This window comes from Phragmites australis, chromosome 1, assembly GCF_958298935.1.
Source record: "Phragmites australis chromosome 1, lpPhrAust1.1, whole genome shotgun sequence".
NCBI lineage: Eukaryota > Viridiplantae > Streptophyta > Magnoliopsida > Poales > Poaceae > Phragmites > Phragmites australis.
In genome coordinates, this window is record NC_084921.1 from 56,286,430 (window position 1) to 56,312,068 (window position 25,639).

General features: G+C 45.6%; 3 protein-coding genes across 6 annotated transcripts; all 3 read left to right on the forward strand.

Moving 5' to 3' along the window:
* The first annotated feature begins 5,599 nt into the window (after nt 1-5,599).
* On the forward strand, nt 5,600-12,452 carry LOC133930073 (probable serine/threonine-protein kinase PBL7). 3 transcript variants are annotated; one of them, XM_062376783.1, is made up of 4 exons: nt 5,600-6,446; nt 7,028-7,117; nt 8,474-10,015; nt 10,129-11,244. In XM_062376783.1, the coding sequence occupies exons 3-4, from the start codon at nt 9,769-9,771 to the stop codon at nt 11,127-11,129; spliced, it is 1,248 nt and encodes a 415-aa protein (XP_062232767.1). In that variant the 5' UTR covers nt 5,600-6,446; nt 7,028-7,117; nt 8,474-9,768; the 3' UTR covers nt 11,130-11,244. The 3 variants fall into 3 exon arrangements, with proteins under 3 accessions (XP_062232767.1, XP_062232772.1, XP_062232777.1); XM_062376788.1 differs by having other exon boundaries at nt 9,818-10,015; XM_062376793.1 differs by lacking the exon at nt 5,600-6,446 and having other exon boundaries at nt 7,031-7,117; nt 9,889-10,015; nt 10,129-12,452.
* LOC133886602 (tetraspanin-6-like) lies at nt 12,434-14,455 on the forward strand. The gene is made up of 3 exons (XM_062326318.1): nt 12,434-12,958; nt 13,169-13,479; nt 13,989-14,455. Exons 1-3 carry the CDS (start codon nt 12,434-12,436, stop codon nt 14,026-14,028), a joined length of 876 nt encoding a protein of 291 aa, XP_062182302.1. The 3' UTR covers nt 14,029-14,455.
* A 6,374-nt stretch (nt 14,456-20,829) lies between these two features.
* On the forward strand, nt 20,830-25,288 carry LOC133930095 (dnaJ protein P58IPK homolog B). Of its 2 annotated transcripts, XM_062376800.1 has the most exons (9): nt 20,830-21,005; nt 22,156-22,321; nt 22,687-22,888; nt 22,994-23,154; nt 23,237-23,330; nt 23,408-23,620; nt 24,056-24,136; nt 24,416-24,634; nt 24,876-25,288. In XM_062376800.1, exons 1-9 carry the CDS (start codon nt 20,924-20,926, stop codon nt 25,056-25,058), a joined length of 1,401 nt encoding a protein of 466 aa, XP_062232784.1. In that variant the 5' UTR covers nt 20,830-20,923; the 3' UTR covers nt 25,059-25,288. The 2 variants fall into 2 exon arrangements, with proteins under 2 accessions (XP_062232784.1, XP_062232787.1); XM_062376803.1 differs by lacking the exon at nt 20,830-21,005 and having other exon boundaries at nt 22,179-22,321; nt 22,682-22,888.
* Nucleotides 25,289-25,639: the final 351 nt, after the last annotated feature.

Here is a 25,639-nt window from a genome sequence, read left to right on the forward strand (position 1 = left end):
TCCTCCGACACTGGCGGTTTGATTTTTCTCGGTAACCACATTGCAGTTAAAACCATAACACTCGAGGGCTTGCACTCTCGAGTATTTAGTCGAGAATGGTGCATTGATGCTCATGCTCTACTGCTTGTTCCGATTATCACATCGAGCATTGAGTCGGGAGCTACATCATGCATTTTTTTATGCTTACGCTCTGCTCTCCACTCGATTATTACATCGAGCGTAGAGTTGGGGACTACATCATGTTTTTCGATGCTTCTGCTTCGCTCTTCGTGTGGTTATAGTATCAGTTGAAGAACCAGGAGCTACGTCGTACGATGTTAGTGTTTATGTTCCACTTTACACTCGAATTAAGTCATTGAGCAAAAAGACAGGGGCCACACCAAGTATATATTGATGCATATGCTCTACTCTTTGTCTTGATTACCGCACCAAACAGAGAGTCGGAGGCTACATCGCATACTTTCGATGCTAGAGCTTTAGTCTTCGTTTGACTCCATCATCGAATACATAGTTGAGAGCTATAACACTACATGTCATCAATGGTACAGGTATGTCCTTTTCTACTCTCCAATCGAGTAATTTCTTCCTCGACCATAGAGTCGGGGGCTACATCACAATACCATTTTTCTTTTATATGTTTCTTTTCCAAAATTTAATCTGGCTCTGCGTCGATCACATTGAATTGTACCAACAGAGGCATGTGTTGGGTCGATGACGGACAACTATACCTCAGGAGGCATCACAGCACAAAGATTGTCAGACATCTCACGCCTAGCGGCCAAAAGGGTTCTGAAGTCCTAGTCTGCCTCGCGTGTGATCTCTATCGAGTTCATGTTTGTATGCTGATTGGATGCGCAAGTTGATAAAAGTTCGTAGAAAATTTGATATGCTCTTTCTTCTTCTAGTTATGTACTAGTCTTTTCCTCATTATTACGGTCTTCTCGAGTATTCACGGGCTGCGCATCTAATGGCTTATCTAGTTAAGATTTCAGGTGTTGACAGATGCGTAATATTATGGTCTTGAGAATGATGACAACACGTACCTATCAGTTATTGCATCTATTTGTGCCAATCCTATTTCATCGACAAGGGAATAGTAGACAAAAGCATAATATACTGGCAAGATGTAGTACTGTTACAGGCACCCTCAGATCATAAAATATGTTTTAAAAGTATCAGAGCCAAATGGATCATCAGTGCGAGGGACTCCCCTCACTATCATCACTAGGTAGGCTGAGCCTTAACGACTCAACGAAGGCTGAGATCACCAGCTGAACGCTTTGAACAAGCTTTGTGGCCTCCTCGCTAGTACAATTGAACCAACTGTTAGCAATGAGACATCGAGCGCGGGATTGTAACTCTTGAGGATACCGAGCAACGTGGCGGTGTTTTCAGAGGCTGATTGGGATATGATGTCGAGTGTCTGCTCCTTCAGCTCTTGAAAAGCAAGAACCGCAGCATCCCGTTGAGCGATGGTAGCATCCCATTCAGTCTTCATGGCCCTCATTTTGGCTTGCGCGGTCTTCACTTGATTCCTGAGTTTCTCCTGATATTTGGCGTCATCGTCGATTTTCTTCACCGCGTTAGAAAGAAGTTTTTCCTTACTGTTAGAGGAGGACTCAAGGCCTGACGAAGGCAAATCGGAAAATAAATTTTGATAGTCACCGAATAATTGAATCACGCACTTGTGATCGGGTATAGATTTACGTTCGATTTTCTCTCTCTTGGCTTCGAGCTTCTTTTGGTGGTTGGCCTCGGCGGTAGCTACCTGAGCGCCTGTGACTTGGAGAAGAACCTTTATCACTGCCCATGGGTCATTGGTTGGGATTGATATTGAGGTTCCATTTTCCTTGAGCTACAGGTCTTCTTCGGGTGTGCTCGAGGCAGGATCTTTAATCGGAGGAGTTGGAGCCGAGGCTGAGTCAATCGGGGAAGTCAGTCCTGGATGGCTGGTCGAGATGCTTGCAGTCTGAGTTTTTGCCTCTGTCGATAGTCTGTAATCAACAGAATAAGGGAAGAGAAAAACAAAAAAACTACCATTCGAGATTAGGACCCAGGTCAAATCTCTTCAAAATTGGGAAGTGCGAAATGGTGCTTGCCTTTAGCCTTTTGGTGGTCACCTTCTTCGTTCCTAGACCGGCAGGTGGAATCGGTGGAGGAGGTACACGTGGGCCACGCAAAGCCAAGGCATCTGTAGCCTGCAAAGAACCATATGATAAAAAATTTATTATCTTAAGTTTATTGAGTGAAAGTACGACCAATTAAAGAGCGATGATTCGATTGAAGTTACCTCTTTGGTCGAGTCATCGAGCATGGTCTCTCGAGTAGGTGATTGTGAGGATGCGCCAGACGTCACCTAAAAAAGCCACTCACACAGATTCCTCTAGTAGAATGACTGAGAGAAAATTGATAACTCGAGAAGAGTTACCTTTTCAGCCGAGTTGTCGAGTGTGGCGGTTGCTCGAAGAGGTGATTGAGGGGGTACGCTCGCCGTCCCCTAACAAAAGGCCACCCATCCAAACCGAATGCATTCAAGTATCCACTTGATAATTTGAAAGAAAAATTAATAAGAAGGTAATGGGAATTTTGATTTCAGTACCTGTGGGCTCCTTCGCTTGCGCTTGAAAGGGTTCGGGTCATGCAGCTGGTGAGAAGACGAGGATGATCTTTTCGGTCGAAGAGACCCCTCAGCCTCCTCATTGGTTGATCTTTTCCCCTTGTCGACAGTGTCAGCAGAAGAAGTGCCGTTGAGATCAAAGACCTCGCTCGAAAGGATGTGCTCTTGGCGGAAGACTAGAGCCTGCAGTCATACAAAAAGGTCAGATTAAATAGATAATGATCGGTCCTGCTTTTCCATTAAGAAAATCCTCATATCTAGTCAAAGATTCATAAGTGAATAAGGCAGAATGCCACATTCTGGTGCTTCGGTAGAGAAGAGCTTGTTTAACCAGGCAGTGACATCTTGTGCAAGCAGGGCTGAAAATGAGAAGAAAGGTTATTCGACAAAGCTCGAAGGTCATGGCAAAAAGAAAAGGGCAAAGTGCTAACTAAGCCTTACATCCGGCCGCGTACCTAAAGGCATCCTCATCTCCACTGTATTTGCAAGCCAAGTGCGTCCACGCCTTCAAGGGGCTCAATCTCTTGCTAATGAATTCTTTTGCCACATGCCACCCGGTTAAGCCAAATTGCCTCAGCATGCCAATTCTGTTGGCATAATAGGTGGTGTGGTCGGACTCGCAGTGTTCTTGTGTCCAAGATAGATTTTGGACGGGGAGAAGGCCTCTATAAACTAAAGGAGAACCAATTCGGTCGGGATTGGAGACGTAAAATCAAAGTTTTTTCCAATCCTTCGACCAGGAGGAGGTTAGGGGAACCAAGATATAGGAATTCTTCATTCCATTCCTCAATTGGAAACCACACCCCCAACACATTTATTCTTTGTAATCCTCTTCAGTTTATAAAAGTACTAGAAAAGATTTAAACTTGGCTCGATGCCAAGAAAAGCCTCACACAGATGGACAGAAACACTAAGCATGGTGACAGAGTTGGGGTTTAGGTGGTGATACTCAATTTGATATCGATCGAGCACATTGAGAAGAAATTTGGAAGGTGGGATGTTGAATCCGCAACGGAAGAACGATTCAAAAACTACAAACTCGTGCTCGATTTTGCAGGAAGGGAATCTCTCACCAGATGTACCTAATGCACCCGGAATCAAGAAAGTACATACTATGAAGGTCTAGATTGGTTACTCAACTCGGAACGATCAGTATCCAAAACAGATATATCTACTTGGACGTCAAGGAAGACAACTCCCTATCAACTACGGCTGGATAGGAGTTGACACATTACCCCTATATAAGGCGGAAAGGAGAAGGAAAGAGGAGAGGGAAGCATCAAGACCCTAGCAGAGGAGATACTCAGCAACTTTAGCCCTAGGTTAGATTAGATCTAATCTACTCCTTGTAATAGTTTTAGCCACATCGCTTGTACTCGAGATTATCAACATACAACAACAACACCCATAGGACGTAGGGTATTACTCCAATTGGAGGTCCGAACCTGTATACATTGTGTGTCTCGTTTCATGATTAATTCGTGCATTCAAAGATATCCAATCAATTTACGGACATATTGTTGGGAGCTAATCTTCGACAACTTCGACTCATAAGTGGAAGATCCACCAAACATATGGTTGATGGTATGCTCACTACTCTAGAAATGACATCATAAAACTCACCATCTTCTTCGTGCTGATGGGGTTTAGAGTCAAAAGACCTACTCGGGGACTTCATTCCCAAGTTCTTTTCCACCTGTTTAAGCATGACAAAGAAAGTAGCCAAGTCATGTATATCTAATTTGTGAATTGGACACCACCTTCTACTCATGCTCGCCTTCGATGAGGCTCTTACCCTTGTCAAGAAAATGACATGACTTGAAATCCCGATCATGAGTTACCACAATCATGTTTAGTGTCTCACACTACAAGAGATCGGAGCATTAGTGACAAAAGCTTTGTGTCGAAATATTGTATTGTCACTGATTCTCATGTGAATTGTGACTAAACTAGTTTTCGTCACTATTATATAGTTTATTAGTGACAAAATTTTATGTCGCCACAAAATATGCCATTAGTGATGAAATATAGTGGTGAAACATTGTTTTATCAGTGTTTACCAGGTTAATTGTAACTAAATATTCTTTTTCTCACTACTATGTAGTTTATTAGTGATAAAATTTTATATCGCCACAAAATATACCATTAGTGATGAAATATAGTGGTGAAACATTATTTTGCCACCGTTTAACAGGTTAATTATGACTAAAATAATTTTTCCTCACTATTTCGTTGTTTATTAGTGGCAAAATTTTACATCGCCACAGGATATACCACTAGTGACTAAATGTAGTGGTGAAACATTGTTTTGCCATTGTTTACCAGGTTAATTGTGACTAAAATATTTTTTTCTCGCTATTCTATAGTTTATTAGTGACAAAAAATTGAAATTGCCACTGGATATACCATTAGTGATAAAATGTAGTGGCAGAACATTGATTTTGCCACTGGATATACCATTAGTGACAAAATGTAGTGGGAAAGTTTTGTGTTGTCACTAATTCACACGTTAGTTGTGATCAAAATATTTTTTTTATTATTATGTAGTTTATTAGTGGCAAAAATTTGTATCGTCACATTATATGTCATTAGTGACGAAAAGTAGTGAGAAATTTTGTGTTTCGCTGATTCCCATGTTTATTGTGATGAAATGTTGATTTGCTACTGTTTACCAAAATAATTGTGACTAAATATTTTTTCTCTCACTATTATACGATTTATCAGTGACAAAATATTATTTTACCACATGATATCGTATTAGTGATGAAAAGGTCCAACTTATTTGATTAATAGCGTAGAATTGTTTTTCTTCTGCGGTCTCTCTAGTAACAACTGATTTGATAAATAGTATTAAAATATTTGTTTCTCACAAGTGATGTCTTTAATCAAATATACAAAATCTCTCCCAATCCAAATAGCCGCAGCCACAAGCCCAAAACGAGGTTAAGAAGAAAAGAAAAAGCACTGGTCCACCACTTATCTCTATCTTATCCCCACCAATGGATTGCTCGCTCAGTTTCTTGGTCTGGGTGGCAGCAGTGATGCTGCTGCTTGTCGGCTGATGCGCGCTGCGCTGCCGCCACACGCGGCTGCATAGTGCGCGCGGTGCTCCGCAGGGAGCTAGGCCGGTTGACTGCTGCGACGACGCAGGCACGGAGCCTGACGTGCCGGACGCCCTCGACGTTGAGGATGGAGGAGGCGCCCACTAGCTCTGGCGCGGGCCAGCGGATACCAAAGCTGTTGAGGGACTGCACACGAGCTTATTGGTCGCTGGCGAAGTCACGAGCATGGCGGGCGAGCTGGGAGGTTGGATTTGATGAAACGGTTGGATCTTTGCGGGTTTCGGAGCGACGGTGGGCACGCGCGATGGCGCTCGTGGAGGTGCCGCTGGTGTGTCACTCCGGCGGGCATCGCGAACGGCCTGTCACTCCGGCGGGCACCCGCACAGCACCTCGGGCTCAAGCGGTGGCTGGAGATGGAAGGACGCGGTGGTAACAAGCTAGTGAGCAGAGGCCAACGCATGGAGACAAGTCGTAGTATGTTGGAGCTGCAAGAACATGCACAGCAGAGACGGGCGACGAAATGGAGGCGGAGGTTCTTGGTTTGTTGGATGAGCAAGTTGGTGGAGGACATGCAAGAGGGAACCAGTCGGTGCCCGCGAGCTGATCGACGAAATGACCCTCAATAGCTATGCAGTCATTGGCTAAGCAACTCTCCTTTGCTACTCAAGTTCTGCGCTGCAAGTCAGAGGCAGATCAGCTGTGAGCCAAACATCTCGCAGGACTGCATCATCTCCCTCAACAAGAACACCTCCTCCCGCAGCCTCTAGGTACTGGCACTGCATACTTCTTTTAAACTCTGAGAGCCATTGGTCTTTACGAGGAAAAAAATCAAGAGGATTGAGCTCTTAATCAATGTGATTTTCTTTTTAAAATTTTGATGTTAGAGTGATAATTGTAGCATCAGGTTTTGGTTTTCCAACTCTGTCAGACTTGGTGTTGTTTCAGTGGAGAGGAATCAAATTATGATATATAATGATTGAACATAGCATCATCAGATGATCAGAATTACTCATGCAAATTATGCTTGTATAATCTTAACTATACAATGAGAACAGAAATGCTTTGATCCTAAAGTCACTGAAGGCCGAACCAACTAATCTTTTTGTTTTTTTGTCCCAAAACTCGTGTACAACGAAGAACCAACCAAGCTGAAAGCTCAATGTGTGCTATTAGTTGCAAAAAAAAAAAAAAAAGCAAAGCAAACTTGTACCATGCTCGAAAAATCATGTGCACCATAGTTATCCCTGCTTACAAATGATAAGCTAATCGTCATCTATATCTTCGTTTGGTTCTATGTAGTCGTCATCTGAATCCATGTACTCATCGCCGTCGCTTTCTTCGCTTTCAGATTCCTCAAGTTCATCTTCACCATCAACACCATCCTCGGTTTGCCATATTGGATTACCTTCCACTGCTTCAGCCTCACCTTCGGCTTCAGGTATGTTCAATGCACTTGTGTCTTCATCTTGTATTATATTTGGATTCGGTGGAACAATTATTACATCATTTTCTTGGCATAGTTCAACACTAGATTTACTTGATTCAATAACATCATTTTCTTCTTCACCGGGGGGAATGTCATAAAAGCAACTTAGCCCCCTTATCTTGGGAACAACTTTACTCGATTGCTTCTGCCACTGCGGCACAGTGGTCAGCCATCTCGAATAGGTCCTTAACACTATTATACAAATGCATGACCATATTTTCAGTTAGCCTCCTGTTCCGCACTCCTTGTTGGAAAGCTCGAATCACTTAAAAGTCAGTAATTTCAGGAATTGTATTTATGATGTTATTGAATCTCTTGATGAATTATCACATAGTCTCATTGTTCTCTTGGCAAAGGCAATGAAAGCCATCCCCCTTCCTAGGACACTCATAAGTTCCCGAGAAGTTGGCCAAGAAAAGTCACACAAGTGTTCCCACAAATAGGCTGATTCTGTCGACAAATTAGTCAGCTAAGAACGGGCAGACTCTTCAATTACCGTGGGAAGGTAATTGGTCATAGCCTTCTCGTCCCTTCCGATCACTTGGACAGATGTTATATAGATCTGGAAGAATTCTAATGGATTAGAGCTTCCATCACACTTCTCCATCATGCTAGGTCAGAATTTATTAGACCAACATACTCCTCAGAAATAAGGTATGAAAGTCTAACACCTGGTAACCACTGTGGTGCTTCTACAGTTGTCAGAGACATAGATCCGACCCTTAGAAACCGTATTGGCATGATTCTCATAACTTGATCTAGCCCTTCTATGAGATCTTTCTTAATGTTTTGCCCTGTTGCAACGTTCTTCAATGACGCATCGTAGATATCGTACAAAGACCGCTCCCCGTCTTTGCGCGCCCATCACCACCCGATCCTATGGGTTCGAGATGGAAATTTGGGGAAAATTGGTGGATATAGCAAGGCACAACGAATCTGCTAGAACTCTACTATGTTACGCTATCTACTTCTTATGCTACAAGAAACTAATGGCATTAGAATTATTGTCGTTCTCCATATCCCAACGGGTAATATAAGTCTAAGTTTAACCCAGTTTAGTTGACTGTTACAACATGTTTAAAAGTGAAAATGAAATGACTCCAATACGGAAAATAGTAAAAAAAAACGGTTCTAACCACCTAATAGTGAATTCAGAAATCATCTTGAGCTATTGATCCTGAATGAAGCGGTATGAGATGATCTTGACCTTTTGATCTTCATAGTCTTCTCGCCTGCCTCTTAACTGTCTATTCTTTTAGTTTTCTTCAATTTTGTCAGTCAACATCTTTAGTTTCATCAATAAACTAGGAGTGTGACAAGCGGCTGTGACAGACGGAGGAGGTGAGGGTGGGGTAGAGGCGACCGTAGGCGCAAGCGGGGTTGAGAAGCAATGATGTCATTGAGGGAGGAGAAGCTCGAGAGCCAAGATCTGACGGCCACAACGGTTGGACCATGGGACACCACAACACAGTGTAGAGCCGGTGGATGGTGCGCAGGTATGCCAACTACTGAGTTCCATGTTCGCTTCGCCACCCATCCATTCTAGTGTCGACGATCGGGGAGAGTGCAGTGGCGTCCCAAAAAAAGGGGAGAAGGGGGAGGAGGAGAAGTGGGGGCACACATTAAGGAAGGTTGCGGCTCCGATAGAGATGACGATGCAAGGCGGCGAGGGATGGTGGCAGTAGTGTGAGGAGGAGGTCGGGGAGGATCGACAAATCTCGATGGAGGAGAGGAGCATAAAGGGGAAAGAAATAAGGGAGGACTCGGTTGCAAAGTCTTGCTATTCGACGCTTCTCGAAGGAGTTGGATACAACCGCCACATGGAGCAGATCTGACAGCTTGTATTCCTCCATGGAGAGATCCTACGACTCACACTCTATAGATGACATAAGATTAAGACTGATTATGTAACCATATCCACCACGGAAATATTTTATAATATTTAATTAATTTTGTTTGAAATGATATAATTTTTATAGAATTGCTAGTCAAAATATATCTGACAGACCATATCAATGTCCTAAAAGACAGAGTATCTATACTCCTATAAAATTGATGAGTTATGGCATATCCAAACGACCAACATCGTCTATCCAAATTGATCAAATGGTTATCATGCAAAGTTAGACGCCGTTCCTCATTTCAAAATACTTCCAATATCCATGCTCACGAATCAAAAAATTAACAGTGATTGTGCTCTCTTTTTGTCAACCATGCAAGTGTATGTTTGAAAAGTCCGATATGCAAATATATCATTATTTTATTTCTTCATATTGCTATATCTTGAATTGATTTCACATGTGTGCAACGCATATGCAATTGCTAGTATTTTTATATCAGAGAGATTAATTAACAAACAAATATTTTTCAATCTTGTTTTGGATCATGTCACGACGTGGAAAATAAATAAGAGACGAGGAATGAATGCAGTAACTCACTTAGTCACTTAGCTTAATAATTTCAGTACCACAGGACCAATATCCTTCGTTCAATTCCTAAACTTGAAAGTCGAGATGCATATATACTAATTTTAGTCCCTAGCTATTCCTAATAAACAAGAGATGGAGAAACAACAGAGCTTAATTTGGTCCGTCAAGTAACACATGCATGCCGATCGAATTGCGTTATTTCAAATCTGTTCTCGATCTTCAGCTCTGTTTTGCGGCGCCACTTTGATTAATTGCTGGAGGGGATCGATCATGAGCTGCTTTGCATGCTTCAAGCCAGCGGATGAGGAGGAGGAGGCGCCATTGCCGTCGTCGTCGTCGAGGAGGAGGCGCGGTCGTAGCCTGCGATTGTCGTCGTGCTCGTCCACGCGTAACCACCTTCGAATTCACCAACCCCAACCCGGTAAGTAATTCCATGTCCATGTCCTCATAGCTAATAATGAATTCATGAAAGGACGATATGATGCACTCAATATGAGCCTGCGATTAACATATATTGGAGTAACTGAATGGCAGGAGAAGGAGACGCATCGACGGCAGCGGCAGCGTGCAGCAACGTCAACAGCAGCAGCAGCAGGGTGCGCGCGTTCACGTACGGGGAGCTCGCGGCGGCGACGGGCAACTTCCGGGCGGAGAGCCTGCTGGGCGAGGGCGGCTTCGGGCGGGTGTACCGGGGCCGGCTGGAGAGCGGGCAGGTGGTGGCCGTGAAGCAGCTGGACAGGGACGGCGCGCAGGGCAACCGCGAGTTCGTGGTGGAGGTGCTCATGCTCAGTCTGCTGCACCACCCCAACCTCGTTAACCTCGTCGGCTACTGCGCTGACGGCGAGCAGCGCCTGCTCGTCTACGAGTACATGGCGCTGGGCTCTCTCGCTGACCACCTGCAGCTGGACAACGCCCCCGAGCAGCAGCAGCAGCGCGCGCTCAGCTGGGAGACGCGCATGCGCGTCGCGCTGGGCGCCGCCCGGGGACTCGAGTACCTGCACGAGACGGCCAACCCGCCGGTCATCTACCGCGACCTCAAGTCCTCCAACGTCCTCCTCGACGACGCCCTCTGCCCCAGGCTCTCGGACTTTGGGCTAGCCAAGCTCGGCCCCGTCGGCGACCGCTCCCCGCGCGTCATGGGCACCTACGGCTACTGCGCCCCCGAGTACGTGCGCGCCGGCACCCTCACCGTCAAGACCGACGTCTACAGCTTCGGTGTCCTCCTGCTCGAGCTCGTCACCGGTCGCCGCGCCGTCGACTCCACCAGGCCGCCCGCCGAGCAGCTGCTCGTGGCCTGGGCCAGGCCCATGCTCAGGGACGGCAAGAGGTACCGCGAGCTCGCCGACCCGCTCCTGTGGGGGGACTTCCCGGAGAGGGACCTCAAGCAAGCCGTGGCCGTGGCCGCCATGTGCCTGCAGGACGAGGCCTCCGCGCGCCCGCTGATGAGCGACGCCGCCGTCACGCTCGCCTACCTCGCCGATGCTGCCGCCGCCTCTCGGCAACAGCCCCTGCCTCTGCCCGTCTCGGCAAGCTAGCACTAGATCGATACAAGAACAAGTAGCAACAGTAAATTGCTAGATAGCTAGGCAGTGGATCGAGATGCATATATATAACCTTCATGATCAACCCCCCCCCCCCCAGACCGCGAGCTGCTCAGTCTTGTCCTAAGCTCAAACTGTAGCAACAACTCTTAAGACGGGGGAGGGAGACGAGAAGCAACCTCAACTATTCCTGTCGGTCAGCCATCTCAATCCTCCCCTACTTAACCTGCAACGCCACACTGCAATTGCATCAGTATCACACCGTTGCAGAATCTAATCAATGGAGTACTTTATCTGCAAATCTGAAACTAGAAAACTTTCATTACATACATAAGCTGAGGAGCTGCGAAGTCCTTGTCAGTTAAGGATGTGCTTGTTTACTCATGAAACCTAAAAAAAATTATACTTGCCATCTGAGCAGATCACATGCAGCAAGATCTGATTACCTACAAGGCACCTCTGTTTTAGCTTTGTCCTGCTGAAAAAAGCCAAGTAAAGCAGAAAAGCAAACAATTTGGACCGATCTACTTTGCTTACCGAGTGATATCAAGACATGCACGCCCATCAAAACAAAGTGTTCCATGCCATGCTCGATCTTGATAAAAAAGAAGCCTGCCCCAATTATTCTTAGCCCAGATCCCGCTCTCCATTACCTTAATGATTAAGGATCACAAGGGACCAAGACATCAATCCCATAACTGCAAGTTGGGAAAAGGCCGGTTTCGAGTTATCAGATTATAATTCTTGCAGTTTTATTTTTTTAGCAAAGTCTTGCAGGTTTTCAGAACTGTTGAGTTGTTGATGCTGTTCCTAAGCTAAGTTGTGCCTTGAGAACCTGAACAGTTCAACCATAACGAAGTGCAAAAGGAGCACATGTTAATGCTTTTACATTTCAATATCAAAGAGAAAAGGCGCAAAGGGCACGTAGCGCAGGCAGAAAACACAGAAAAACAAATTGGAGTTTCATGATGTATATGTATGGTATGGTGGGGATGCGCAAAAGTGAGAGTTTGAAAAAGCTGTCTTTGGTAGATTTCCAGATCATACACAGAGGGGTTCACACAATCCAGAAAGAAAAGCAGCCTAACTAAAGAGAAATTAAAGGAAAGCATGCCTGCATGAAGCCACCACATTCCATGGAGGGACACTGCAATGCATAACTAGGAGCTAGGACTAGGAGCATATCATAATTAAGATGATGGCGCTGGCTCAACCTGCTGATATAAACTAGTCCGCCATAGTACGCAAGCAGGCAGCTTATGGAGTAGTAGTAGTAGTAGTGCAAGAGCAAGAGCAAGATGCACCCGCACCCGCACCCGCACCCATACCCACACCGTTTCAGCAACACAGTGATCGGGTACCTCAACCTGCTGACGCTCGTGGCCTCGATCCCCATCATCGGTGCAGGGCTGTGGCTGGCGCACGGCTCGGCGGCGACATGCGAATCAGCACTGCAGGCACCGCTCCTTGCCATCGGCTTCGTCGTCCTCCTGGTCTCCCTAGCCGGCTTCATCGGTGCATGCTACCACGTGGCATGGGCGCTGTGGCTATACCTCCTCGCCATGCTACTCCTCGTCATCGCCCTGCTCGGGATGACAGTGTTCGGGCTGGCTGTCACAGCGGGCGGCGGTGGCAGGCAAGTGCCTGGCAGGCCGTACCGGGAGTTCCGGATCACAGATTACTCGGCATGGCTCCAGAAGCATGTCGAGGCCGAGCGCTACTGGCGGCCAGCGCTCGCATGCGTTGTTGGGTCCAGAGCCTGCCCCAGGATCGCCACTTGGACTCCCCTCGATTACCTCCAGCATAACCTCACGCCAGTACAGGTCTGCTCTGCTTTCCTCTCCAATATGAACGTTGCGGTTTTGGCATCATTTTTAAAAACCTTTAGATGATCTGTTGCTATTCCAAAAACATACATACTACAAGTACCGAAAATCTTCTCAACAGATTTTAACTGAAATTCTAGCAAAACTGAAGAATTATGCTAGTCAGTCTAACATAACCAAAGCTCTCAGCTCTGAACTCTCATGCAGTCTGGATGCTGCAAGCCACCGACATCATGCACGTACAGCGAAGGCATGCCAATTGGGCCGCAGGACGAGGACTGCTATAGGTGGAACAATGCTCCTAACATCCTCTGTTACCAGTGTGACTCGTGCAAGGCCGGAGTGCTGGAGCAGGTGCGGCGAGACTGGCACAACATCACCATCCTCAATGTCATTGTCCTCGTTATACTCATAGCAATCTACTCATGTGGGTGTTGTGCTTTCCGCAATGCCCGCCGTGCCGAGTCTTATGGGGCAAACCGCATGTCCAAGATCAATCCACGATGGGATTACTTCTGGTAATATGCTTATGATGCAGCATTTTGGTTATTTCCCTCAAAAGTACATTTTAGCATTGAAATTTTGAAGTTATTAGATAATAAAACAAATCAGGATATTCTTTCTTTTCCTTTTGGCATCACCCGTTTAAATAAAATATTTTAAAGTGTGGGATCCCTCACTGTTTTCCGTTAAAAAAACAAATCAAGAGACAAGTTGCTCCCTTCATGTTTTAATTTTGGACCTGGCAGTCTCTGAGATGCAACTTTTACTACCTTCTTCTATCATAATATGTTGGTAATAGTACAATAAAAGTACTTTTGGTGATGAACATAACAATATAATGCTAGGAAGGAAACTATCTTTTGGTGCATAAGAATTCTCAGGATAAGAAAAAAATCACGACAAAAATGTATCTGTGCACAACACATATACTATATCTGTACCAACAACTGATTCCTTTCAATTTCATGCGAAGTGTTGTTTTTCTCCCTGACATTTAAAGTGCTGCCTTGTGATTTTGGTGTAGGTCAAGGTGGTGGAATGGCCAAAGAGAACAGCTATATTAGGGTAGCTAGTATTATATATGCCCAAGGTTTCAGAAGAAGACTATATCTTATCTAGGAGTTTCAATGATCACTTTTATCCAATCCCCGGGTGTTTTAGTGGCTGTAGATATTTGTCCAGGAGTAAAACAAATGATGAACTGAGGTGTGTGCTATTTTTGTGGCTGTGTTATGTATAATTCTAGTTGATGATAGTTAAAGAATATATGATTCTTGTCCATGCCTGAAAGAACTACAGCTGCTGAGTACATTGGGAACAAAACATGTGAGGTGGTACTTTTGAAGAGAAACCACAACCACCATGTGCTCTTGATGTATGTAACTACGAGTAATTGTAATACCTCGGCCTATTAGTATTTTTGGTCTTACATGGCTGCTTCAAGGCTTGGGAACAAAACATGTGAGGTGTTACTTTTGAAGAGAAACAACAACCACCACGTGCTCTTGATGTATGTAACTAGGAGTAATTGTAATATCTCGGCCCATTAGTGTTTCTGGTTTCACATGACTGTTTTAAGAAGATTAATATTTGGGTTAACTTATAAGCCTTCGCACTCCAAACATAGCATCTCTAGATTAACTCTTTTATATGATGTTGGGGGAAATATTCCAACCCACAAATAATACTAAGGAGACACCGTCAAGAGCATCTCCGGAGCTCTCGGGCTCTGGACTCCCTACAGAGGCTGAGGCTTTTGGAGGCAGTGAACCCCTCAGGTCACCGCCTCTCGAGACAAGAGAAAAAGCTGGCTCCAAAGAGAATATTAGCAAAAGGAGAACACCAAAGGTAATTGGCCTGACACGAAGTGACCTACAATTAATGCCGGTGCAAGTGGTGGTCACTTTGACCTCCCAAGGCAAGTGGAGACCACTCTAACACCCGTGACAATGTGGCACTGCAATTAACGACCGGCTGGGTACCGCGTCACTAGGACTACTTGCACTAATGTATTTGCCATAGTAGATAATGTCTTTTGAGCAGAGAATAAAAATATTCTACCTAGGCCTGAGTTGTGCGATTCGACAGGCCCCAGGTCCCTACGGTGTAGCGATAGTTTGTATCACTATCTCTGTAAGGGTGTACCTATATATTTACACCCTAAATGACACTATAAATACAAACCCTTGGCCACCAGACTAGGGGACCCAATCTTTCGATAATCAACACGTTTTTTATTCTCCCTCCTCTCCACTCCTTCTCCAAGCTTGAATCTCCTCTCTAGAAGAGACTCTCGTTGCACTTTTTTCGCGGAAGACATCTTCTCTTCCGCTAACAGCATGCCATCCATGGGGACCTGAACATAGAAGTACAAGGGGAGGTAGGACACCACCAAAGACCACCAAGGCGCTAGACTAAGAAGTCGTTTCCATCACCGCACCCATGCAAATGTATGCATGGTAGCTGCGACCAGGCACAATGTGTGCACCCACGAACTCCACACTGGGTGGAACGACGACGACCATCCGATCGCCACCGACCCAACAGCTTGGGTTAGCACGGAGGCCAAAGCCGTCGGGGAGGCGTTCCAATAGTGGCGCAGCGAGGACCCCGTCACACCCTAAGGGGTTACGACCGAGGCCGTAGCCAAATAGTTGCATTCCGATGGTTATGAACGCTCGAGCCCAGGGGCCCTCATGCGTGAGCCCGGCCCCTAGACGCTTCTTGTGGTTACGCCTAGGGCACCTTTGTCGAGCTAGTGTCCTTGAGAGCCTGATCACCTGGCAGTCTCGACGGCCTCCCTGTGTGAAAGCAGGCTCCAGGGAGACCATCGGCCCCAGGGGCGCAGTTCCCACAGACATCCTTGGTACCAACCACAAGCTTTAGTACCACCGAAAGGGTAATGGTGCATCCTGCACGGACTCGGACATGGCCACAATACAGATGGCTACTGAACCCTGATAACTTTCTGGGAAGATTACCTCAAGAAGCAGACGGGATGCCTGACAAGGGAAAAAAGCTGGCGATGGGTGACCCAGGGTTGCAAGCCTGTAGTGGGTTGCCCTAACCCCTCGGCCTGCTATGCCGCTCTGGCTTCGCCACTAACGGTGCAATACCCCAACAATGAGGACTGAGTCGCAAAAAGGCCATAGCCATAAACAGAGTCTGGCAAGCCTCCAACGTATGGGGCCTAACCTAAGCCTTCGGAGCAGTTGCGGCCCCCGATGTGCCTCCCCCGCCGGGTTCGACATTGGTGGGATTGGCCATGGTGAAGAGGCGTAGGGCTCCGGCAATAGGGCTTCGAGTGCTTCGGATTCCCACACAACCCAGACCCTTCGGCGGGAAGCCCAGGCTGGAGAAGTTGATCCTTTCGCTGCCTTCAGGCTACAGAGTTCTTCTTGGCCTTCGACCTTACTATTGAGGCCTCATTTTGGCAAAGGTACGCTCGCTTATGACCACATAGTTATAGCTTACCAAGCTAGTTAGTATTTATACAACAAAGTCAGCGTACTCTGAAAGTAGCTAGCTTATTTGATTGAAAATCTCTACGACAGATAGTTGCTAGGTAGCAATAGGATACCATAAGACTTAAGCTATATCTCTGTTTAATAATAAATAGTAAAACCTAAATTATATATACAGTCAAAACTTAAGTTATACCTCTGCTAAAATAATGCATAAGAGATTAAAAACCTCCTCACCGATGGCCTAGCTTCGGTGGCAGAGACATCTTAAAAACCTCCCCACCGATGACCTAGTCTCGGTGGCAGAGACATCTTAAAAAACCCCACCGATGGTTTAGCCTCGATGGCGGAGACATCTTTCAAACCTCCTCACCGATGGTCTAGCCTCGGTAGCGGAGACATCTTAAAAACCTCCAATAATGACTTAGCCTCGGTGGCGGAGACATCTTAAAAACCCCCACCGATGGCTTAGCCTCGGTGGTAGAGAAATCTTAAAAACCTCCCCGCCGATGGCTTAGCCTCGGTAGCGGACAAACCCTAGAAACCCTCCGACAGGTCATAGATGTAACACCCTGAGTTTTAGCAAAATTCACTCCAAATTAAACAAATTTCTAATTATTAAACCAGTATAAAATTAAGAATATATATATTTGAATATGTATATACTTGTATGTGTTTATTCAAATATATTATTTTGGCTAAGTATTTCAGAGTACACCAAATTAATTTCTAAAGAAAACCTTACAATAAATTGAGCATATGCATTTTTGGTTTAGTGATTCTTATGGTTCTTGTGTGGCGATTCAAATTTGAAGTTATCTCAAATTCGAATCCATTTTAGTTCTTTTCGGCAATTTCCTAATCCAAATCAATCCAAGAAAAATCGATCTTCCAATCCAACTCAAATATTCTTTTTGAATCAATCTCAAATCCAAATATTAAATTTAAATACTTCTATTTGAATTTAATCCCAAATATCTCAAAGCTAGTCTCATTTAAATCATCGTTGAATTCGTTTTCACATGCAATTCAAATCCTCTTTCGGAAGTCATTTCAATCTCTAATTCAAATACAATTTGAATTACTCGATCCAATTCAAATTCAAGTCATTCATTAAATCATCCATTCCGAACTAATACAATTTTCTCAAATTGAACTCAATTACATTCGAATTGAATCATACAAATCCAGTTCAAATTCAAATACATCTATTTGAATTATCGCACATTCCGTTTAACATCCAAATACTCTCTCTCTCTCTCATTTCTCTCTCTCAGATCTTTTCCCTCTCCCATTCTCCCATGCCCTGCTGCTCTCTCTCTCTTCTCTTTCACCGGCCAAAGTCACACCACCAGCCCACTCTCTCACTCCCACACCACAGAACAGCAACCTATACTCCTCCCTATGCCTCCCTGTCCCCATGCTCTGCCTTGATCTTTTCACAAGCAGGCAAAAGCCATTTCTTCTCCTCCGTTTCTTCACCTGCAAGGCTCCCAATTCCACACCATAACAACATCAGCACCTTCTTCCTTGCTCCTCTCTCTCACACAAGCATACATACACACAAACATGCATACATACACACAGGCACCCACACCAAGAACCCTATCTCCTCGCCGCTCGACTGGCTAGCCTCGCTCCCCGCCCTCCTCTGCTCCTTCGTCGTCACCGTGGGCGCTGCGCCACTGTGCCGCCCAGCTGTGTGTGTGCCGCCGTCGCCACATGAGCTACTGTCGAGCACGCCATTGACGTGCGAACCATCGCCATGTGCGTAAATTTACTCGGTGAGCCTCCCTCACCCCATCACCCCTCTACTCCTATGTGTTAAGTCACGCGCGCTGCCGCCAAGCATGCTATCGTGCGTGCACCGTGCTATCGTCACTTCGCTGCACACCATAGCTGACGGACCACCGCCAGCGAGCCCTCTTGAGCTTTGCCGTGGCCGCACCCGTCTGGCCTCCCCTGCGACGTCGACTTGAGTTGCACAGTCCGGCCGACTTCTACTGATGCCGACCCGGCCTCCCCGCTATGCACGCCATTTTCGTGCACACGTAGCCGTCGTGCGCCCTTTGCCACCACGCCGCGCCCCGCCACACCCTTCCTTGTTGTTGCCATCGTGCCGCTCGTGCCCTCGGTTGCGCTACTGCACCAAGCCATGCCGCACCGCTAGTAAGCGCGCCTCCTGCGCGGAGCCGCATCACGCCGCTGGCCCAAGCTCCTAGCTGTTGCCACGGCCGGACGTCTCCTTCTGCGTCGCCGCCTTGTGCGCGTAGCCACTGGCTCACACTACGCGTGCCACTTTCCCCTGGCTGCCATCGCTGCCGCTACCCTGGCTGCACCGCTGGTTGCCGCACACGCCATCTTTCCCTCTCCCCGGCCATCTTCCCCGATCGCCCAAATCCGAGCTGTCGTGCTCGGCCCTCCCCGAGCTTCGCTCGGTCACGTCACCGTCTCGCGCCACCTCGCCCTTCCCTTGCAGCGTGCATAGCCGCAGCGCCGCCACGACGTTGCGCCGTCCCTCCGGTCGCCATCGCCTTTGTAAGACCCCCGGCTACCGGGATCTCTTATGCCTCCAGTATCAGCTACTACATTACGTAGCTGATACGAATAGTATAGATTTAAGATTGATTCAAAAAGGAATATTTGAGTTGGATTGGAAGATCAATTTTCTCGGATTGATTTGGATTAGGAAATTGCCGAAAGGAACTAGAACAGACTCGAATTGAGAAGCATTCAATTTGAATCACCCCACAAAGAACCTTAAAAGCAACAAACCAAAAATGCATATGCTCACTTTATTGCAAGGACTAATTGGGAAATTAACTTAGTGATCTCTGGAATACTTAGCCAAAATAATATATTTGAATATATACATACGAGTATATATACATCAAATATATATTTTCTTGATTTTATACTAGTTCAATAATTAGAAAAAGTTTTAATTTGGAGTGAATTTTGCTATATTTTTATATGCTAAAACTCAAGGTGTTACAACAAGGTTGGCCAGTTTGGGGTGTTTACCTTTGAATCCTCGTTGTGCACCCCACTGGTGTTGACTGCCCTACTGCCAGTCACCAGATCTTCCTTCCTGCCTTCCCTCTTGTTTTCCTTGTGGACCCCCAAAGCCACCCTTAGATTTGTGGTCCCCAGCTCCAGATCCCCGGCCTCCATGGCCAAATTGGGGTCTTGAATCACCATATGCACCACCTTGCCCACCATGGCCGCGGGTATGGAGGTCCTCCCTCGCGTGAATGTGTGAACTCCCTTGCTCACTTTGTGCTCTAAAGCTTCGCCGAAGCTTGTGACATAGATCTCGCTCCCTATGAAGATCACCCCATGGAGATCTTCCTCATCTCTCCGGATCTCCTTCGACCTTCTCTTCCCCCAAGGTCTCCCTTGGTCTTTGTGTTGGCGGCGAGCCATGGAACCCTCTTTTAGGACTTGAGCGAAGGTAGCCGAAAGAGGCGGAGGAAGATCCACAAACCTTGCTCTCCTCGCTCCCGAACCAAATTGCCAAATCTCCTCTCTCGTCACCGGGAACCCTAACCCTAGACAACTGCTAGCTCTGGAGACCCAAATCCACGAATGCGGCAGTAGCTGGGAAGAATGGGCGTAAAAATCTGAGTGGGAGTACCCAAACGCAGACTTAGGCTGGGCCGGGCCCCTATTCATTTGGCCCGTAGCACTGTCAAGTGGGCTGGGAAAAAAAAAATCCCCCCTTAGCCGATCTTGCTGGAGGCGGCGGTGATGCACTCCTTGCTGGAGAGATCGTCGGCCAAGCCTCAAGATCAAGCTTTGACTGCCTACACCCCATCTAGTTGCCCCGAAACGAGATGTTTAGAGCAGCGAGGTCTTCAACGATAGATGGAGATTTGAATAAATGGTATTGGATTACCTTTGCAAGATGAGTATGTTCCTCCTCAACCATCCACCATGGTTTCACCGGAGAGGTCATCGAGCCTTCCCTCAGCCTTCGTAGGATATCGTCTTGGACATAGGGGGTAGTTGCTTTGTAGAGCCTTGTATGACCTCCCTATTGGCGTAGCCGCTCCTTGTGTTGGGGAGTCACCTTGCATCGTGCCAGATCCGACTGTCGAAGATCCAACCACCACCGATGGACGCACTTATGAGGAACCTCCAACCCACGCCAATCTGCTGGTCTTCCTTTCGGAGCTCGCCGTGCCCCCTCCATAGGGTCATTGACGAGATCCAGTCTCCCTCGATTGGAGGTTCATGGGGGGTTAGGATTGTCTGCCATCTTACTGTAGCACTAAGCCCAAAGGAGAAGCCCGGCCCATGCAAAGAATAGAATAGAATACCAGCCCAGCCCATCCACGCGTCGTCGCCGTATTGGCCCTGCTACGTGTTCCGTCCCAAATCTTTCTTGCGTACGCAACGGAACGTAGATCTCCGTCCGTCCGTCTCTCTCTCTCTCTACAGCCAGGGCTGGCAGGAAGACGACAGAAGAGAGAGAGAGAGAAGATCGGCGGCGATGGTGCGGCTGTGGCGGGCGGCGCTGCCTCTGCTCCTCATCCTCTGCCTCCTCCAGTACTCGCCCCTCGTCTTCGCCCAAGGTCTGTCCTTCTCTGCCCATTTGAGTTTCTTCCTTCCCTCTCACCATAACCAACCATACCAAAGGCGCCCGCTGTTCTGCTAGATTGGATTGCATCGGATGGATCTCCTGTCCTCTCCTCTCCTCTAGTTTTAGGACCATTCAACAAAGGGGGCCTTCCCCTCTTTACATTGATTCGCTTGCCCAATTTTAGGATGCGGCATATTGGATGGATGGATCCAGCGAGCGAGCGAGACTCAATCATCCCATCCCTTTTTACCTCTCACTGTCCAATTGGATCTTGTCTGGCTGCACTATCTGTATACACACAACACATGACAACTAGGTCCAGTGCCACCCAAACAGCTCTTTATGTTTGATTCTAAGTCCATGTAAACAAATTGATTTATTCATCACACCAACTATACATATAACAGATCAATTCACGTACTCAAGCCGTTCTTGTGAGTCACAACTCCATTAAGTTGTGCTTCTAGTAAAAAATTACTCATGGTCAGCTCTGATGCAGTGGTAATCAACATCATCTACAGACAACTTCCTTCATGATTTGCACCAACAAAATGCATAAAGAAAGAAAGACTGCTACCCTTTCCGAATCACCAATGACATTTCAAGTGCTGCTAGCTTTCTCACCCGTGCTCACAAAGATGCGTAGGCAGGTGTTTTTTTTCACATAACATGCATGCTTGGTTTAATTCTCAAGCCGTTCTTGTGAGTCACAACTCCATTCAGTTGTGCTTCTAGTAAAAAATTACTCATGGTCAGCTCTGATGCAGTGGTAATCAACATCTACAGGCAACTTCCTTCATGATTTGCACCAACAAAATGCATAAAGAAGGAAAGAATGCTACCCTTTCCGAATCACCAATGACATTTCAAGTGCTGCTAGCTTTCTCACCCGTGCTCACAAAGATGCGTAGGCAGGTGTTTTTTTTCGCATAACATGCATGCTTGGTTTAGTATCCATTTCATGTCCTACGCTTCAAATCTCATTTGGTAAATATTCACTTTAGTGATCCTCCTGCTAGTTTATTAAACAAGGATGAACTAGGGAAACCGATTTTTTTCTCTTAAAAGAAAAGAAGAATGATTCTGTTTTACTTCTTTATAGACTATTCAGTAACCAAATATGCTTTTTTCTGGGATTTCAGAAGGTCAAGAAAATGACCCATCTACTTTGTTCACACGAGCCTCTGAGATGATGAACCTGAGGAAGTATGATGGAGCACTTGGCCTACTAAATGCCGTGTTGGAAGTTGACCCAAATCATTCTGAAGCTTACAGGCAGCGTGCATCCGTCCTTCGTCATAAATGCAGGTAAATTATGTTCTCAGGCTGATTTATGATCCATTCTTTCTGTGTGCGGCGCCCATACATAAATTCAATGCTAATGGCTACAAATGATCACATTTTTCAAGTTCTTTTTTTCCATGCTAAGAAGTAGCCTATTTTCGTTTTGGTTTGGCCTCACAAGCAAGAAAAATTAATTTTACTTCCATTAAATTCAAGAGAAACCCAAACTCTAATGCAACACCAGTCGCTCCATATCTGAAAGAGGAGTCTCATAAAAGAAAAATGGCAAGAGAACATGACTAATGACACCCTTGTCAATTTAAATGTATTATTTCATTTTGTTGTTCCTTGCATGTCTTATATGCAAATGTCTATTTTTTGAAGTCTAGATACAAGGAAGCTGAGAGCGACTATAACAAATACCTGGAGCTAAAGCCTGGGGCTGTGGCAGTGGAAAAGGAATTATCTCAGCTGCTACAGGCTCAAAATTCATTACAGTCTGCTTTTGGCCAGTTTGATTCTGGAGACTTTTCGAAGGTCCTGGAATACATCAACAAAATTGTGCTTGTCTTTTCTCCAGGTTGCTTAAAGGTATGTTTCATCGGTTGTGCAAAACAAGGAGTAGGGCAGACAAATATTTCATGTAGTCCTGTCTCAATGAGCTGTAGTACTATTGTCTATTGGTTGATTTTGTAGGCAAAGCTTCTAAAGGCCAAAGCATTGCTAGCATTGAAAGACTACTCAAGTGTTATTTCAGAGACAGGATTTATTCTAAAGGAAGATGAAGACAACTTGGATGCACTGTTACTTCGTGGTCGAGCGTACTATTACCTTGCTGATCATGATGTGGCTTCCAGGTAATTTGGAAAAGCGTGTGCATGTGCCGATAAACACACAAGTGCAGCACTAGATAACATTCAAACAATACTATCTGTTTAGGCACTACCAGAAAGGGCTTCGTCTTGATCCAGAACATTCAGATTTGAAGAAAGCATATTTTGGGTTGAAAAATCTTTTGAAGAAGACTAAGATCGTGAGTATCATTTCTTCTTATCGATCAATTTGGAGTGTGTGATATTGTAATAGTTAAATCAAATGGTTTGCATGCAGGCCGATGATAATGCTGCCAAGGGTAAGCTACGTGTGGCTGCTGAGGACTACAAGGCAGCTCTTGCAATGGATCCAGACCATATTGCTTATAATGTACATCTTTATTTTGGGTTATGTAAGACTCTGGTTAAACTTGGGAGAGGCAAGGAGGCTATCAACAGTTGTACAGAAGCGCTCAACATAAATGAGGAACTTGTTGATGCACTGACACAGGTAACATTGCCTGCCTGCAATTACACAGAACATCCATGTAAATTCAGAATGCATATCCAGCATGTCTAAGATCTTATCTTGCAAACTTGACACTGGTTTCTGAAAAAGGAGGATTTCTTTCTTTTTATGTATCCCGCCATTAAGATTGAAATCAACGCTAGGAATCAGATACTGGCACTTATATTACTGTTAGTCTGTTACACTTGTTCTGCATGTCTAAGATCTTCAGTTTGATATGCACTAGTAATATGTTTCGAATCCAGAGTAAAAGTACATAGATAATGCAATGTATTTTTTAACTAATGATATACCAAGTTATGTACCTTACACTAGAACTTAATTGTGTGTTACACCAGATTTTGCAAGTCTGTTACTCTTATCTGTTTCTCACTTTCTTGGGATATTTGATGGCATTCTTCATTCTTCTTGCTGCAGAGAGGTGAAGCCAAACTTCTCTCAGAAGATTGGGAAGGAGCGGTTCAGGATCTAAAAGAGGCTGCTCAGAAATCTCCGCAGGTAAATTTTATTTGGTTTGGAAATGCAGAATTCGGATGGTGTACACAAACTGTAGTTCTGGGGTTTTATTCATGTAAGCTTCCCCTGGTGCTTCCCCCAAAACCACCACCCACCCATCCATCCCCTCTCCTGGAGGAACCTTCTCGTTGCTTTCCATTTGCACTGATAGGATCTCTAGGATTGCTATACAAGCATTTTCTTTTCCAGCCTTATCCCCACAAAGTTAGTTTTTGGCTTTCTTACTATCCTGATAACAGTGGTCATATTTTTGACAATCAGGACATGGGCATCCGTGAAGCACTTATGAGAGCTGAAAAGCAGCTTAAGTTGAGCAAAAGAAAAGACTGGTACAAAACCCTTGGTGTTTCAAAGACAGCATCAGCTGCAGAGATAAAACGTGCCTACAAAAAGCTGGCGTTGCAGTGGCATCCAGATAAAAATGTGGATAACCGGGAGGAAGCAGAAAACATGTTTCGAGAAATTGCTGCTGCTTATGAGGTACCTATGAAATTCATTTCTGTTAAAGAAAAACACTCGTCCATTCTGAGGTTCATTCAAACCCCAATTGTTGCATGGCTGTATCAACATATAGTTTGATAACTGTGCTATTTAGATGTAGTTCAATCTGCGACACACGAATTGTAAGCATGCAAACATTTTACTATTTTCTCACTCTATGAATGTTTCATTTGAATGAATTGTGCAATTGACATGTTGCACACACACTCTGCATCTGCAGGTGCTTGGTGATGAAGACAAACGTGTAAGGTATGACCGTGGAGAGGATCTCGACGAGATGAATATGGGAGGAGGTGGAGGTGGCTTCAATCCTTTTGGAGGCGGCGGTCAGCAATACACGTTCCATTTCGATGGCGGGTTCCCTGGAGGCGGTTTTCCTGGAGGCTTCCAGTTCAACTTTTGATTAAGTGGACACGTTACAATGATATATTTTTGTCATTGTGGACTTGCATTAGGAATTCTGTGAGTTTAACTGCAGGTGTTAATTATTTATAGGCAAGGTGAGATTAGCGTACAAGTTTTTGAGGGCAGCTACAAATGTTCCCTCCGCGCTGGCTTTCTTCTACCCTGGACTTTCTGATACATCAGTTGAATACAAGAATCGAAATAAAGTATTCTATTAGTTTGCTTGAACCGACGATGATCGAGGATGAGGCGGCAATGCATCTTTTGACATCCTTCGGTTCAAATCATGGTACCTGAACCGCAAGCAATCCTGACACGGGTTGCCTGTATAGATCACCTTCTGATTCCTGACCAAAATCTGGGCACTATGTGAGTGGATGGGGATCCTCTAACATACTGCACGTCTGTTGACATAGGTCCGGGCCTCACACGTCAGTAGGCATGTAGTACGTCAGCGGATCCGTGTCCCTATGCGAGTGGCATGTAAATTATTAACACATGGTTTATGAAAAGATTTCGCGCTAAACACTAAGCACCTTGTGTGCAATATCCGACGAGTAGCACATAAGATACCTTAGT

What these genes read in the sequence shown, in the direction of transcription:
- LOC133930073 (XM_062376783.1), top strand. Translation starts at nt 9,769, where the DNA reads ATGCATGCCGATCGAATTGCGTTATTTCAAATCTGTTCTCGATCTTCA. An exon ending in AATTCACCAACCCCAACCCG is followed by an intron (nt 10,016 to 10,128) that starts GTAAGTAATTCC and finishes ACTGAATGGCAG; the next exon opens with GAGAAGGAGACGCATCGACG.
- LOC133930095 (XM_062376800.1), top strand. Translation starts at nt 20,924, where the DNA reads ATGGTGCGGCTGTGGCGGGCGGCGCTGCCTCTGCTCCTCATCCTCTGC. An exon ending in TTGTTGATGCACTGACACAG is followed by an intron (nt 23,621 to 24,055) that starts GTAACATTGCCT and finishes TTCTTGCTGCAG; the next exon opens with AGAGGTGAAGCCAAACTTCT. An exon ending in AAATTGCTGCTGCTTATGAG is followed by an intron (nt 24,635 to 24,875) that starts GTACCTATGAAA and finishes CTGCATCTGCAG; the next exon opens with GTGCTTGGTGATGAAGACAA.
- LOC133886602 (XM_062326318.1), top strand. Translation starts at nt 12,434, where the DNA reads ATGCACCCGCACCCGCACCCGCACCCATACCCACACCGTTTCAGCAAC. An exon ending in ATAACCTCACGCCAGTACAG is followed by an intron (nt 12,959 to 13,168) that starts GTCTGCTCTGCT and finishes ACTCTCATGCAG; the next exon opens with TCTGGATGCTGCAAGCCACC. An exon ending in CCACGATGGGATTACTTCTG is followed by an intron (nt 13,480 to 13,988) that starts GTAATATGCTTA and finishes ATTTTGGTGTAG; the next exon opens with GTCAAGGTGGTGGAATGGCC.